We start from the raw sequence: 13,872 nt of genomic DNA, 5'->3' as shown, positions 1-13,872 counted from the left end.
CTTATGATCAGACTTCCTTAACAGGACTCCCATAGCACAAGAAATAAAAGCAAGAATCGATAACTGGGATAGATTCAAACTAAATAGCTTTCTCTCAGCAAAGGAAACTTATCAGTAATGTGAAGAGAGAGCCTACAGTGTGGGAGAAAATTTTTGCTACTCATACTTCAGATAGAGTCCTAATTTCCAGAATATATGTTTTCTCAGTTTCTGTAGATCAGGAAGACAGGAATGGCTGAATGGGATGGTTCAGACATGGGGTTCTCAAAACGTTGCAGTCAAACCATCAGCCATGGCTGCAGTGATTGGGAATGGATGGTTCACTTGCAAGGCTGCTCACATGGACGTTCTGGGCCCCAGTTTCTTAGTGCCTGTTAGGCAGAGACTAGTTCCTCAGAGGCCTTACCATTTAGCACCTAAGTGTCCTTATATCTGGCAGCTTGTTTCCCCTAGAATGAATGTACATAGTGTCTTATAGAATCCTTGAGGTGACATACCATCTTAAACATGTTGTTGGTCACAGAGTAATCATGGTACACTATGAGAAGGGCCCTATAAAGGATGAGTACTAGGAGTCAAGTTTCCTTAGGGACCTTGGAGGCTGGCTGCCACAAACCATCTGGGGCTTTGTTTCTCTATCAGCTGGTTCTAGAGTTTTCCATATGATATTTGCTTAGTATGAAGTGGAAAGATGACTTTTTTCCCTCAACTCTCTGGCATCAGGGTGTGATGGCAGGAGCACCTGGGAATTGACTGGGCATTTTTCATCTCATGGTGGCCTCTCCACAGCTAGTGTAGATTTCCTTACATCAGTCTCAAGTTGGTCATACTTCTTGAAGATTCCAGGAGACCTAAGCACAAGCTGCACAAATTCCTATGATGTAACCTTGAATTTTTTCCATGTTCTTCATCAACAATATATTTATAGGACTAGCCCAGATTTAAGAGCATGATTACAAGGTGAAGTGACTTATTACAAAAGTCCGTCTTTGGAACCTATCCCAGGAAGTTACAATTGTGAGAAATGATGTTGGCTTATTATACAGTGGTAGCAACGCAGAGAATTAAAAAAACTGGTCTGACACTGGATTTATTTTGAAGATAAAATTGATAGAATTTACCTGTGAATTGGATATGCAGTATGTGGGAAAAATACAAATCAAATGAATCTTAAGATTTTTGAGCTGAGCAAGTTGGAGGTCTACTTACTGAGATGGGAAAAACTGCAGGACAACAAATTTGAAAGAAAAACCCAGATTGATTAAAATCCTGAGCATCTGTGTAAGAAAATACACATAAAGATGCAGCCATTAGGAAGGAGGTTGAGTTGGGCACAGTGGTGCGTACCTGTGGTCCCAGCTATTTGGGAGTCTAAGACAGGAGGATGGCTTGAGCCCAGGAGTTCAAAGCTGCCATGGGAATCATTGCAAGACCTTGTCTCTAAAATGAACTAACAGTAAATCTGTATGTACTGAAATAGGAACGCTATTCATTGTTATTACTTGGAAAGTATGATAAATAATTCCTCTTATGAAGAAATATATTTTTATTTCAAAATTAGTGTTTTAATATATTTATCAATATGTACACAAAACCCACAAGTTCTAACCTGTCTTTGCAAGGCTATATTAAGAATTTTTGATTAAATCACAGACCAAGGGAACTTTTTTGAGTGATATCATAATTATGCTTTGGGAAGATGAATTTAACAGTGTGAAAAGTGAAAGAAGAGTTGGGGAGCTAGGGATTGAACTCTATGGAATCATACCAAGCCCTATTCACAGTCTATGAACTAAGTCCATGGAGGTCAGAGACTGTGGCTTTCCTTTTTTTATTTTAGCTTCAAGCTTAGAGCAATGGTAAATGGGTGAATACTATCATCATCATTTCAAGCTATTGAGAAAAATCTAGTCTAACAGAATATCTCAATTGTAGATTTTATTACATTCAAGAAGTAACAGAATAGACCTACCCTTTGACCCAGCTATCCCTCTCCTTGGCCTATACCCAAAGGACTTAAAATCAGCATACTACAGAGATACAGCCACATCAATGTTCATAGCTGCTCAATTCACAATAGCCAGACTGTGGAACCAACCTAGATGCCCTTCAATTGATGAATGGATAAAGAAACTGTATGTATATATATATATACACATACATACACAATGGAATATTACTCAGCTATAAAGAATAATAAAATTATGGCATTTGCAGGCAAATGGATGAAATTGGAGAATATCATGTTAAGTGAGATAAGCCAATCTCAAAGTTCCAAAAGACGAATGATCTCATTGATAAGCGGATGATGACATGTAATGGGGAGTGAGAGGGGGGCAAGAATGAAGGAAGGAGGGACTGTATAGAGGGAAAAGAAGGGTGGGAGGGGTGGGGGGGAAGGAAAAAAATAACGGAAGGAATCAAACATCATTACTCTATGTACATTTATGAATATGCAAATGGTATGCTGTTACTCCATGTACAAACAGAAACAACATGTATCCCATTTGTTTACAATAAAAATAAATTTAAAAAAAAGAAGTAACAGAATGAAGTATCAATAGGTGGTAGACCTCTAAAGACATGATTTAGTTGGTAGATTTAGTTGGTCTTTCAAATATCATTCTATTTCCTTTGCTACTGTATTTGACTTTAAATAAAATGGAGTTTATGACAGGATTATTTCATGTTTTACCTGAACATATTGTGTAAGGGATCCTAAGCCTTTTAAATGGCAATGATAATTTCTAATCATCTAGAGTGTATGGATCAAAAAGATAAGTGTCAAGCAGGAATTGCAAGAGATGTTTTTCAGAGGAAGGTACTCTTCTATAAAGAAATAGATTTTGTGCTTTCTTTTAAAAAATGCCTTCAAATAGACAAATGACTTGGAATAGAGGATGACACTTGAAAATAATGGTGGACTTTTTTATTGTTTAGTGCAATAATACAATATTGGCGTTTTTAAGGAAGAGTTTTTTACCTCTTGAGATTTTTATTTTGGTCAAGCTTTTTAAATATATATATTATATGCATATTAAATGTATGGGCCTGCAAGTTTCGATGGAAGGACCAAACTTTTTTATAAAGTTCATTGTTTTTGTTCTCATGACATTGATCATATTAGTTGTAATAAACTGCAAAATATTTGCTAAAAATGTCTTGTTTATTTCAGGGGCTACACTGAGTATGAGACCAGCCCCCATTCCAATAGAGGACCCCGAATGGAGACAAACTCCTCCCCCAGTCTCTGCCACATCTGGGACCTTCCGACTCCGACGAGGGAGTCGATTTACCTGGAGGAAGGAGTGCCTGGCTGTCATGGAAAGGTATGTGTCTCCTTTTCCAGTGAGAAGTTGCCAGGACTCAGGAAAGAGGTAAACTTTGCATAGATTAGGACAGTTTTCATTTCTAGTAAATAATTTGGAATCTAGGTTCTTTCTCTGAAAATATTTGGAGTATTATAAATGCTGTGTTTTTAAAATAAGATGATCTTAGCAATGAGAATTCATAAAGCTGGAATTAGCTTCTATCAGTTTATATATAATTTAATAACATCCTCAGTAATTTAAGAAACTTTAGAAGAAACAGTTTTGAGTTTAGATCTTTATATTTTAGAAAAACTTTTCATCTTATATTTATCAAAAATGTTGAATAATTGTGTGAGTCAATGGAGATTTAACTTTCTTCAATAAAGAGGAAGATCTAAGTGAACTTAGTATCAAAGGTTAGAAAATACTTGTTTATTAATTTATCCTTTTACTCTAGCACCAGTACCCGGTCCTTATCAGGTCGTAAGTACTTTTTTTGACCTTTATTTTCCTGTCTGAAATGTTATAAATATGTGATGGTGAAATGCTTACTATATTTAGCATAGATCTTACAGTACAATTATCCTTTAGTCACCTAACTATAAGTGATATCTGTATACTTTTGTTTTTATGGAGAGGTTTATACACAGTAGAGTAATAATTTTCCCATACATTTTCCTCAAATGTAATATGACCAATAGAGTGATATTCTAGACAGAGCAATTGACTCAGTGTCAGAAGACCTGAAACCTGATTAACTTTGGGTTACAAATTCTGAACTGTGACTTGCTCATCCTTAAAATGAAATTTTTCAGTAACCAATAAGTTATGTAAGACTTTTGCCATCTCTCTTCTTGCTTAATTTTTTATTATTTCCCAGAATATAAAAAAAGTACAATGCTGAAATTCAGACCATGTTTTTGTTTTTGTGATATAAGTGAAATTATTAGCTTGGCTAAGAGGAGGGCTGGATTCAGTAGCCAAAATGAGACTATAGATTATTCATTGGTGTTATCATCTATTTCTTTGCTCTATTATAGATGAGTATAAGCCATTGATTGAATAATGAATCCATATATTCTTGAGTGGTTAAAGTGAAGGATGGAGGCTAAATTTTTCTGAGGACCTGACATTTACATTCTGTGCCACTTTATCATCTGGAAATTTTGATTTCTTTTTCAAAGTTTCTTTGTAACTTACATATAGCACATGGAAATTATAATTATATCCAGGTTAAATTATTTATAATATTGTATATTTTTCTCTAGGTAACACAGTAAGATTTGATCAGTCTCTAACTGGCATAAGTTCTACTTTCATGAAGATACCAGCATGCTTTTATCGTATGATGTCAGTACGAGAAATAATTTTAAAATTGATAACTTCAAAAATGATAGATAATATTCCTAATACATTTTCAGAATTGAACTCAAAGACTTTTGAGTTCCTTAATTTTTTTTCCAAAGCACAACTAGCCAGATTTACACTGATTAAATTTCAGTTAAAAAGATCTTGAACACTTACTCTGTGTAAGCCTTCCATTTAGTTTTAATTTACACTTTTTAACTAGAGATTTAATTAATAAGTGTTTTTAAGCCTTCCATTTAGTTTTAATTTACACTTTTTAACTAGAGTTTTAATTAATAAGTGTTTTTAACCCAAGAGCTGGTTATCTTTGGTTTAATTTTATCTTACTGGCACAACTAGAAAAAGAAGATATTGTTGATTCCAATAGTTGGAAAAATGCAGAAAGTCTTTCAGATCACTTTGTAGCAATGGTACAGAAGGTCACAGTAGGATTTTCATTCTGTAAAACTGGAACTTTTCATTTTCTAAAATTGAATATAAATTGCCCTCATCCAGTAACACATGTTTTTTGCCTAGACTAAGAGGGTAGAGATGCATAGACTATAAAACCAGCAAATAAGCCTCACTCAAATATGTTAGAAGAAGAGAAAAGCAAAAAATTATTCCACTCCTCATGCCGTGCACCTGGATAAATTTCAAAAGAATCAGAGAAAAAAAATTTTTTAATTTATAAATAGAATAAAACATGAATGATCTCCATATTCTGGAAATTGGAAAAATTTTTCCTATCACTCAGAATCCAAAAGCAATAATGGAAATGTTTAACAGATATAATTACATAAATTAAAAGAAAAACTTTCAGGGTAAATATTGAGCAAAAGTGAAAAAAAAAAACAAGTTGGAAAAAGCTTATGTAGTTTTTATCATCCTTAGTATATAAGGAGCTCTTAAAAGAGAAGATTAATAACTTTATGGAAAAATGGACTAAAGTTATCAGCAGAAAAATAAATGTAAATGGCTAAACCTAGGAACAGGTACTTACAATAATTGAGATACCATTCCTCACCTGTCACAATGGCAAAAGCCTAAAAGTTTGGCAACAATTTTGTTGATTGGGCATGCTCATACATTGCTTGTAGAAATACAAAATGGAGAATTTGACATTATCAAGGAAATTCACCTATGGATTTGCACTTTGGCTCTCTTTCTAGAAAATTATCTCAAAAATACACTGACAATGAAACTCAAGCCAGAGCAATTAGACAGACCAAAGAAATTAAAGGGATACGAATAGGAAAAGAAGAACTCAAACTATTCCTATTTGCTGAAGATATGATTATATACTTAGAGGAACCAGGAAATTCCACCAGAAAACTTTTAGAACTCATAAGTGAATTCAGTAAAGTAGTGGGATATAAGATCAATGCACATAAATCCAATGCATTTTTATACATAAGTGATGAATCTTTGGAAAGCATAATTAGGAAAACTATCCCATTCACAATAGCCTCGAAAAAAATAAAATAGTTGGGAATCAATCTCACAAAAGAGGTGAAAGACCTCTACAATGAGAACTACGGAACACTAAAGAAAGAAATTAAAGAAAACCTTAGAAGATGGAAAGATCTCCCATGTTCTTGGATAGGCAGAATTAATGTTGTCAAAATGGCCATACTACCAAAAGTGCTATACAGACTCAATGCAATTCCAATTAAAATCCCAATGATGTACCTTACAGAAATAGAGCAAGCAATTATGAAATTCATCTGGAAGAATAAGAAACCCAGAATAGCTAAAGAAATCCTTAGCAGAAAGAGCGAAGCAGGGGGTATTGCAATACCAGATCTTCAACTCTACTACAAAGCAATAGTAACAAAAACGGCATGGTATTGGTACCAAAATAGAAAGGTAGATCAGTTGTACAGAATAGAGGACACGGACACAAACCCAAATAAATACAATTTTCTCATACTAGACAAAGGTACCAAAAATATGCAATGGAGAAACGATAGCCACTTCAACAAATGGTGCTGGGAGAATTGGAAATCCATATTCAACAGAATGGAACTAAACCCATATCTCTCACCATGCACGAAACTAAACTCAAAATGGATTAAGGACCTCGGAATCAGACCAGAGACCCTGCAGATTACAGAAGAGAAAGTAGGTCCAGATCTTCAACATGTCAGCTTAGGACCAGACTTCCTCAACAGGACTCCCATAGCACAAGAAATAAAAGCAAGAATCAATAACTGGGATAGATTCAAACTAAAAAACTTTCTCTCAGCAAAGGAAACTATCAGCAATGCGAAGAAAGAGCCTACAGAGTGGGAGAAAATCTTTTCCAATCATACTTCAGATAGAGCACTAATCTCCAGAATCTATAAAGAACTCAAAAAACTCTACACCAAGAATGCAAATAACCCAATCGACAAATGGGCTAAGGAAATGAACAGATACTTCACAGAAGAAGTTCTATAAGCAATCAACAAATATATGGAAAAATGTTCAACATCTCTAGTAATAAGAGAAATGCAAATCAAAACCACCCTAAGATTCCATCTCACCCCAATTAGAATGGCGATTATCAAGAATACAAGCAACAACAGGTGTTGGCGAGGATGTGGGGAAAAAGGTACACTCATACATTGCTGGTGGGGCTGCAAATTAGTGCAGCCACTCTGGAAAGCAGTGTGGAGATTCCTTAGAAAACTTGGAATGGAACCACCATTTGACCCAGCTATCCCACTCCTTGGCCTATATCCAAAGGACTTAAAATCAGCATACTACAGAGATACAGCCACTTCAATGTTCATAGCTGCTCAATTCCACCATAGCCAGATTGTGGAACCAACCTAGATGCCCTTCAATTGATGAATGGATAAAGAAACTGTGGTGTATATATATATACAATGGAATATTACTCAGCCATAAAGAATGATAAAATTATGGCATTTGCAGGCAAATGGATGAAATTGGAGAATATCATGCTAAGTGAGATAAGCCAATCTCAAAAAAACCAAAGGATAAATGATCTCGCTGATAAGTGGATGATGACACATAATGGGGGGTGGGAAGGGTTAGTGTTAGGGTTAGAGTTAGGGTTAGGGAGGGGGCAAGTATGGAGGAAGGAAGGACTGTATAGAGGGAAAAGAGGGGTGGGAGGGGTGGGGAAAAGGGAAAAAATAACAGAATGACTCAAACAACACTACCCTATGTAAATTTATGATTACACAAATGGTACACCTTTACTCCATGTACAAACAGAGAAACAACATGTATCCCATTTGTTTACAATAAAAAAATGAAATAAAATAAAATTCACAGTCACTTAAAAAAATACACTGACAAAAATGTGAAAAAACAACAACAATGTGAGAATATAAAATGTTGAAGACAACCTATATGTTGTATAAATAATATATGGATGTGCTATATATAAATTATAGCACGTCCATATATTGCATGTCAAGGATCACACCTAAATGCTAGGCAGATACAAAGACAAACAAAGGAATGAAGACTATTTAAGACACAGTGATCTCTAGGATATAATGCTATTTTTATTAAAAAGTCAGATTTAACTACATAGCATAGACTTTCATTTATGTACTTGCTTATACTTGTTTTAAAATGGAGGAATATATCATAAAGCAAAATTATTACTGAAAAAAAGGAAAAACAGACAAGACAGAAGTAGAAACTAGATGTCACTGAAAATATCGTTTGACCTTGTAACCATGCATTTTATGTAATTAAAAAACAAATTGAAATGAGAGGAGGAGATTCTTAAGAAAATAACTAAAATGAAACAAAGATGGTTGCCTTAAATAGGTATTATTTCAGATCACTTTGCAACACAGTAATTTCACTGTACTTCCTAAGTGGGATATAGCTTAAGAGTAAAAACAACTACCAAAAAATCTCACACGAACTAATCAGTAATGTAAGTATTGTTATCTAGATACTATTTTTATTTTTCTAGTTAGCTAGGTATAGATACAGATGTAAATAAAATAAGTAATCTCTTATTAATGTTATTAGGAACCAAGATTTTCAGTTAAGGGAAACAACATAGAAATGCAAAATAAAAAGAATTAAATTTTTAAAAACTAATGCTTTATGTGTATGTGAAAGAAAAGTTTATTGCAGATTTATTTTAAAAAAAGAAAATAGGACAGGAGGGGATGGGAGAAGAAAAGATAGTGAACTAAGACAGACATTATTACCCTATGTACATGTATGATCACACAAATGGTGTGAATCTACATTGTGTACAGCCATAGAAATGAGCAGTTGTACCTCATTTGTATACAAATCAAAATGCAACCTGTAAAAATAAAAAAATAAAGAGCCTTACTGAGATACAGTTCACTCTTTTTTTTTTTCCTCTGAGCTACATTCTCAGACCTACAATTCACCTGTTTGAAGTGTACATTTCAGTGGTTTTAGTATATTCAACAGAGTTATGCAACCATTACTTTTTGTTAGAGTATTTTTATCAATCCCAAAAGACTTTGGACCCAGGATACACTCTTTTCTTCCACCCCCTCCCAGCCTTACATAAACATTAATCTTTCTATACAGATTTGCCTATTTTGAACATTGCATTTTTTATCAATGAATCATAGTATGTAGTTTTTTGATGACTCATGTCTTTCAGTTAGAAATACTAGTACTAGGAATTGAATCCCAGGGGTGCTTTACCACTGAGCTTTGTCCCCAGTTTTTCTTTTTTTTTTTTTTTTTTTTTTTTTTTTTTTTTTGGAGGGGGGGTTGCTGGGGATTGAACCCAGGGCCTTGTGCTTACAAAGCAAGCACTCTACCAACTGAGCTATCTCCCCAGCCCCTTATTTTTATTTTTGAGACAAGGTCTTCCTACGTTGCTGAGACTGAGCTTGAACTTGGTGATCCTCCTGCTGCAGCCTCCCAAGACGCTGGGATTAGATGTGTATGTCATCATACCCAGCAATATAGTATTTTCAAGGTCTCTGCATGTTATACCATATGTTTTCTATTGCATTTCCTTTTATTGCTAAATAATATTCAATATGGGTAATATTTTATTTACCCATTCATCAGTTGATGAGCACATGGGTTTTTTTCTACTTTTTGACTGTTAGAAATGCTGCTGCTACTCAGGATATGTGAATTGCCAAGTCGTATACTCTGCATTTAGTTTTCTGAGGACTGCCAAACTTTTTTAAAGAGGCTATACCATTTTGTATTCTACCCAGCTCTGTATGTAGGTTACTGTTTCTCATCAACAACTGTTATCTTTTGTGGTATAGCTCTTTTAGTGGGGGTGAAGTAGTATATTATTGAATTTTAATTGTGTTTTTTTGATAATTGAGCATCTTTTCATGTGATTATTGGCCATTTATGCATTATATCTTCTTTGAAGAAATGTCTGTTAAGATTGTTTGCCTGATTTTTTTAAATGGGATTATCTTTTATATTGAATGGTAATGGTTCTTTATATGTTCTAGGTACAAGTCCCTTAACCTATTTGCAAATATTTTCTCCCATTCTTATGGGTTATTTTTATACATTGTTGATGGTGTTCTTTGAGATACACAAGTTTTTAATTTAATTTTGATAAAGTGCTATTTATTTTTTTATTTCATGGTGGGTTTTTTTGTTTTTTTTTTTTTTGTACCAGGGATTGAAGTTAGGGGCACTTAACCACTGAGCCATATCCCCAGCCCTTTTTGTATTTTATTTTAAGACAGGGTCCCTCTGAGTTGCTTAGTACCTTGCTAAGTTGCTGCGGCTGGCTTGGAACTCACCATCCTCCTGCCTCCTGAGCCGCTGGGATTACATGCACATGCCACTGTGCCCAGCACATTGCTTGTGTTTTTAGTGTTATGTGAAAGAAGGCATTGCCTAAACCAAGGTTATCAAGATGTAATCCTATTTTTTTCTAACAGTTTTATACTTTTGGCTCGTACATTTGGGTCTTTGATCCATTTTGAGTTAATTTTTGCATATGATGTGAAGATGGGGATTCAACCATATTCTTTTTGTATGTGGATATCCCAGCACTCATGAAAAACCTATTTTCCCATTGATTTTTAGTCTTGGCCTCTCTTGTCAAAAATCACTAGTCTGTTGACAAGGGGGTATAGCTCAGTGCTGGAGTGCTTGTCTAGCACACAAAAGGCCCTAGGTTTGATGCCCAACACCACACCCAAAAAAATTACCAGTAAACTGTAAATATGAAGGTATTTCCTTTAATTCTATTCCATTGATCTGTATGTCTATCCTTATGGTATACCACATTGTCATTAGAAATTGGGAATATGAATTCTCTACCCTGCTCTTCTTTTTTGAGCTTGTTTTAGGTCCCTTGCATTTCCATATGAATTTTAGGATCAGCTTGTCAACTTCTGCAGAAAACAACAACAATAACAACAACAAAAAAAACAGCCAGATGGTATTTGAACAAATAACACATGCACAGAGCCAAGGGGAAATGTATGTAAAATATATGTTAGTCATAGTATTTGCCTTCATAAATCTTAAGGCAGTAATAGCTTATATTCAAACAGGGTTTAAGTTGTATATTCTTATTGACCTTATTGGTAGTTATATGCAGTTGATCTTATTTAATCTTCATGGTTATGCATTGTAGGTATTTTATACCCAAGAACCTCAGGGAAAGGAAGTGACTGTCCCGTATGTAAATGAATTAGAGGAGGGGATTGATGGAGGCCAGATTAGTAGGTAGTTGGAGTAACCTGTGCATGGTGAGGGCCCAACTATATTGTGAAAACAAAAGGATGAAACATGGATAGAAGGTAGTATTTTTCAGAAAAGATTTTGAAGAGGAAAACAACCTAGCTACAGAGTGAACACAGCAGTGACAGAGCAGGGAGTGTAAAGGAGAACTGAGCATGACGATGGTCGGAGAGCATTCGTCTGGAACCAGATTCTGTACCATTATAAAGCAGCTTGACCTTGGACTGATCATGCAACATCTCCAGACTCCAATTGCCATACTTACTAAAAGATGGTAAAGTGCAAAGGGGGTGGACTTCAGAGTCAGAGAAACTCAGTCCTGGCAACCTTACGGGTTTCTAAAAAGTAGAAGTGACGAGTTTTGAAAATTATTTGAAATCACGTGTGAAGCACATTGTAGCATGCCTTCCACACAGCCACCGTGGAACCAGTGTTCTTTTTCAATCTAAGTCTCAAGGGCTTAGAGCTTTGCCTGTCAAGTTATCTCAGGATTTCTGTTAGGAGATTTTAGTGGTACTAATGGAGATTTGGGAGTTATCAATAAATTAGGTATAGTTAAAGCCACAGGGTACAGAGACTCTGGTTAAATCTCTCCACTTACATAATTTCTGCATTGTTGCAGCTAAATGTGACTGGAGAAAAACTTAAAACCCTGCTGACTTATCTCATTTTAAATTCATGACCATGAACCTCAAGTAGATCTTTAATTCTTCCAGGCAATCATACTACGCCTTCCTGGCTCATTCTTTCCCTCTCTTCTAAATGATTATTTCACATTCTGTTCTCTCTCTGCAAACTCCCCATCCTCATTTTCTCACAATGACCTTGCATCCTGTTTGAGGAAAATAAAACACTAAGAGGAGAATGTCTACAGACTACCTACTTGCTAGCTTGTACAGACTCACACTGTTTTCTTGTGTCTTGCCATATCCAAAGTACCTCAACAATATGTATTCTCCCTAGCATATACATTGGTGCTTGGCTTATGGTAAATATTCATCATTCATATATATATATATAATATATATATATGACCTTTTGTATCATTTGTTTCACATATTTGACTTTTAAAATATTCAGTTCCATCCAAGCCCAGTGGCACACACCTTTAATTCCTGCTACTTGGGACATTAAGGCAGGAGGATAGGAAGTTCAAGACCAGTCTCAGCAAGATCCTCAGCAACTTAGACCCTGTCTCAAAATAAAAATAAAAAGAACTGTATATCGTGTAGCTCAAGGATGTAGCACCCCCTGGGTACAATCCCTAATACACCCCCCAAAAAAAGTCAGTTCTAGAAGAATTTATTATCACAAAGGACAGTATTATATGATTCTATTTATAGAAAAAAATCTACAATTGGCAAATCCATAGAAACAAAGTAAATGAATGGTTGCTTAGGGCTGGGAAGGATAGGGACTAGGGGACCAGAGGGCAGCTAAGGGGTATGGGGGTATGTGCTTTTTTTGCGGGGGTGTGGGGTGGTAAAGAAAATTTATAAAATCAATTGTAGTGATATAGTGATACTTGTACAACTTTAGGAATATAGTTAAAGCTATTAAATTGTACACCTGAAATGTGTGAATCGTTTGGTATGTGAATTATATCTCAGTAAAACTGCTTTTTTTAGAAAAAAGAAACATTTATTTAATGCACTATTAGGGGCTTCACATGTATTGACCCTTCACATTTAATCCTAACTGCAGTTCTTTTTTCACATGAGGCAGCCAAGACTCAAAGAAGTTGAATAACTTCCTAGGGCCATAGACCTAAAAAATGGCTGAGCCACAAGTGGGTCTCTGGACAGTGCTAGTCATGAATTTGAGTTTTCCTTATTAACTGAGAAAAGTGTAATTTTCATTTGGATGCACACTGATTGTTTTTAACTCCGGGGCTTGCCTTTGTTAACTCTAATACAGGATGCTCCTGGATCAACATAATATTGCGGCCTTCTGTTTAAAAGTGCACGGGGGTTTCAGTGGGGAAAAGATAAAAACAAGAATGGCAAAGCTATTCATAACTGTTGATATTGATTGGGTGGGGAATTATGGGTGTATATACTTGTGTAGGTTGGAGATTTTTCATGAGTAAGAAGGATTTTATTGTTATTTTTTAAGAGGACTTGACTAGACTTTTTTTTTTTGGTACTGGGAATTGAAACCAGGGGTGTTTACCACTGAGTTACATCCCAGCCCTTGTTGTTTTTTTTATTTTGAGACAGGGTCTTGCCAAGTTGCTTAGGGCTTTGCTAAGTTGCTGAGGCTGGCCTCGAACTTGTGTTCTTTCTGCTTAAGCCACCCTAGTTGCTGGGATTACAGGTGTGCGCCACAACAGCTGGTGGATCTGACTAGATTTTAATGGATAAAATAGAATAAGATTATCAACCAATATTTAGTAATTTGATCATTATTCATAAAGCATTTGTGATATGTTAGCGCAAAGCTATGTTTACCTCAAGTAATTTATGTATTAGCAAGGGGGGAAAAGGTTATATGTATTGTATGTTAGAAATAT

General features: G+C 35.2%; 1 protein-coding gene across 20 annotated transcripts in view; it reads left to right on the top strand.

The window, feature by feature from the left end:
* HMBOX1 (homeobox containing 1) overlaps positions 1-13,872 on the top strand; it is a 152,123-nt gene that overhangs the window by 111,428 nt on the left and 26,823 nt on the right. For all 20 annotated transcript variants that reach the window (XM_079139968.1, XM_079139967.1, XM_079139960.1 and 17 more), the window contains one exon: positions 3,176-3,329. In XM_079139968.1, coding sequence (XP_078996094.1) covers positions 3,176-3,329 — 154 coding nt within the window. The remainder of the gene's footprint in view (positions 1-3,175; positions 3,330-13,872) is intronic.

This window comes from Sciurus vulgaris, assembly GCF_902686455.1.
Source record: "Sciurus vulgaris genome assembly, chromosome: 5".
Lineage (NCBI taxonomy): Eukaryota > Metazoa > Chordata > Mammalia > Rodentia > Sciuridae > Sciurus > Sciurus vulgaris.
Note: the sequence above shows the minus strand (reverse complement) of the source record. Positions and strands in the feature narration are given on the sequence as shown.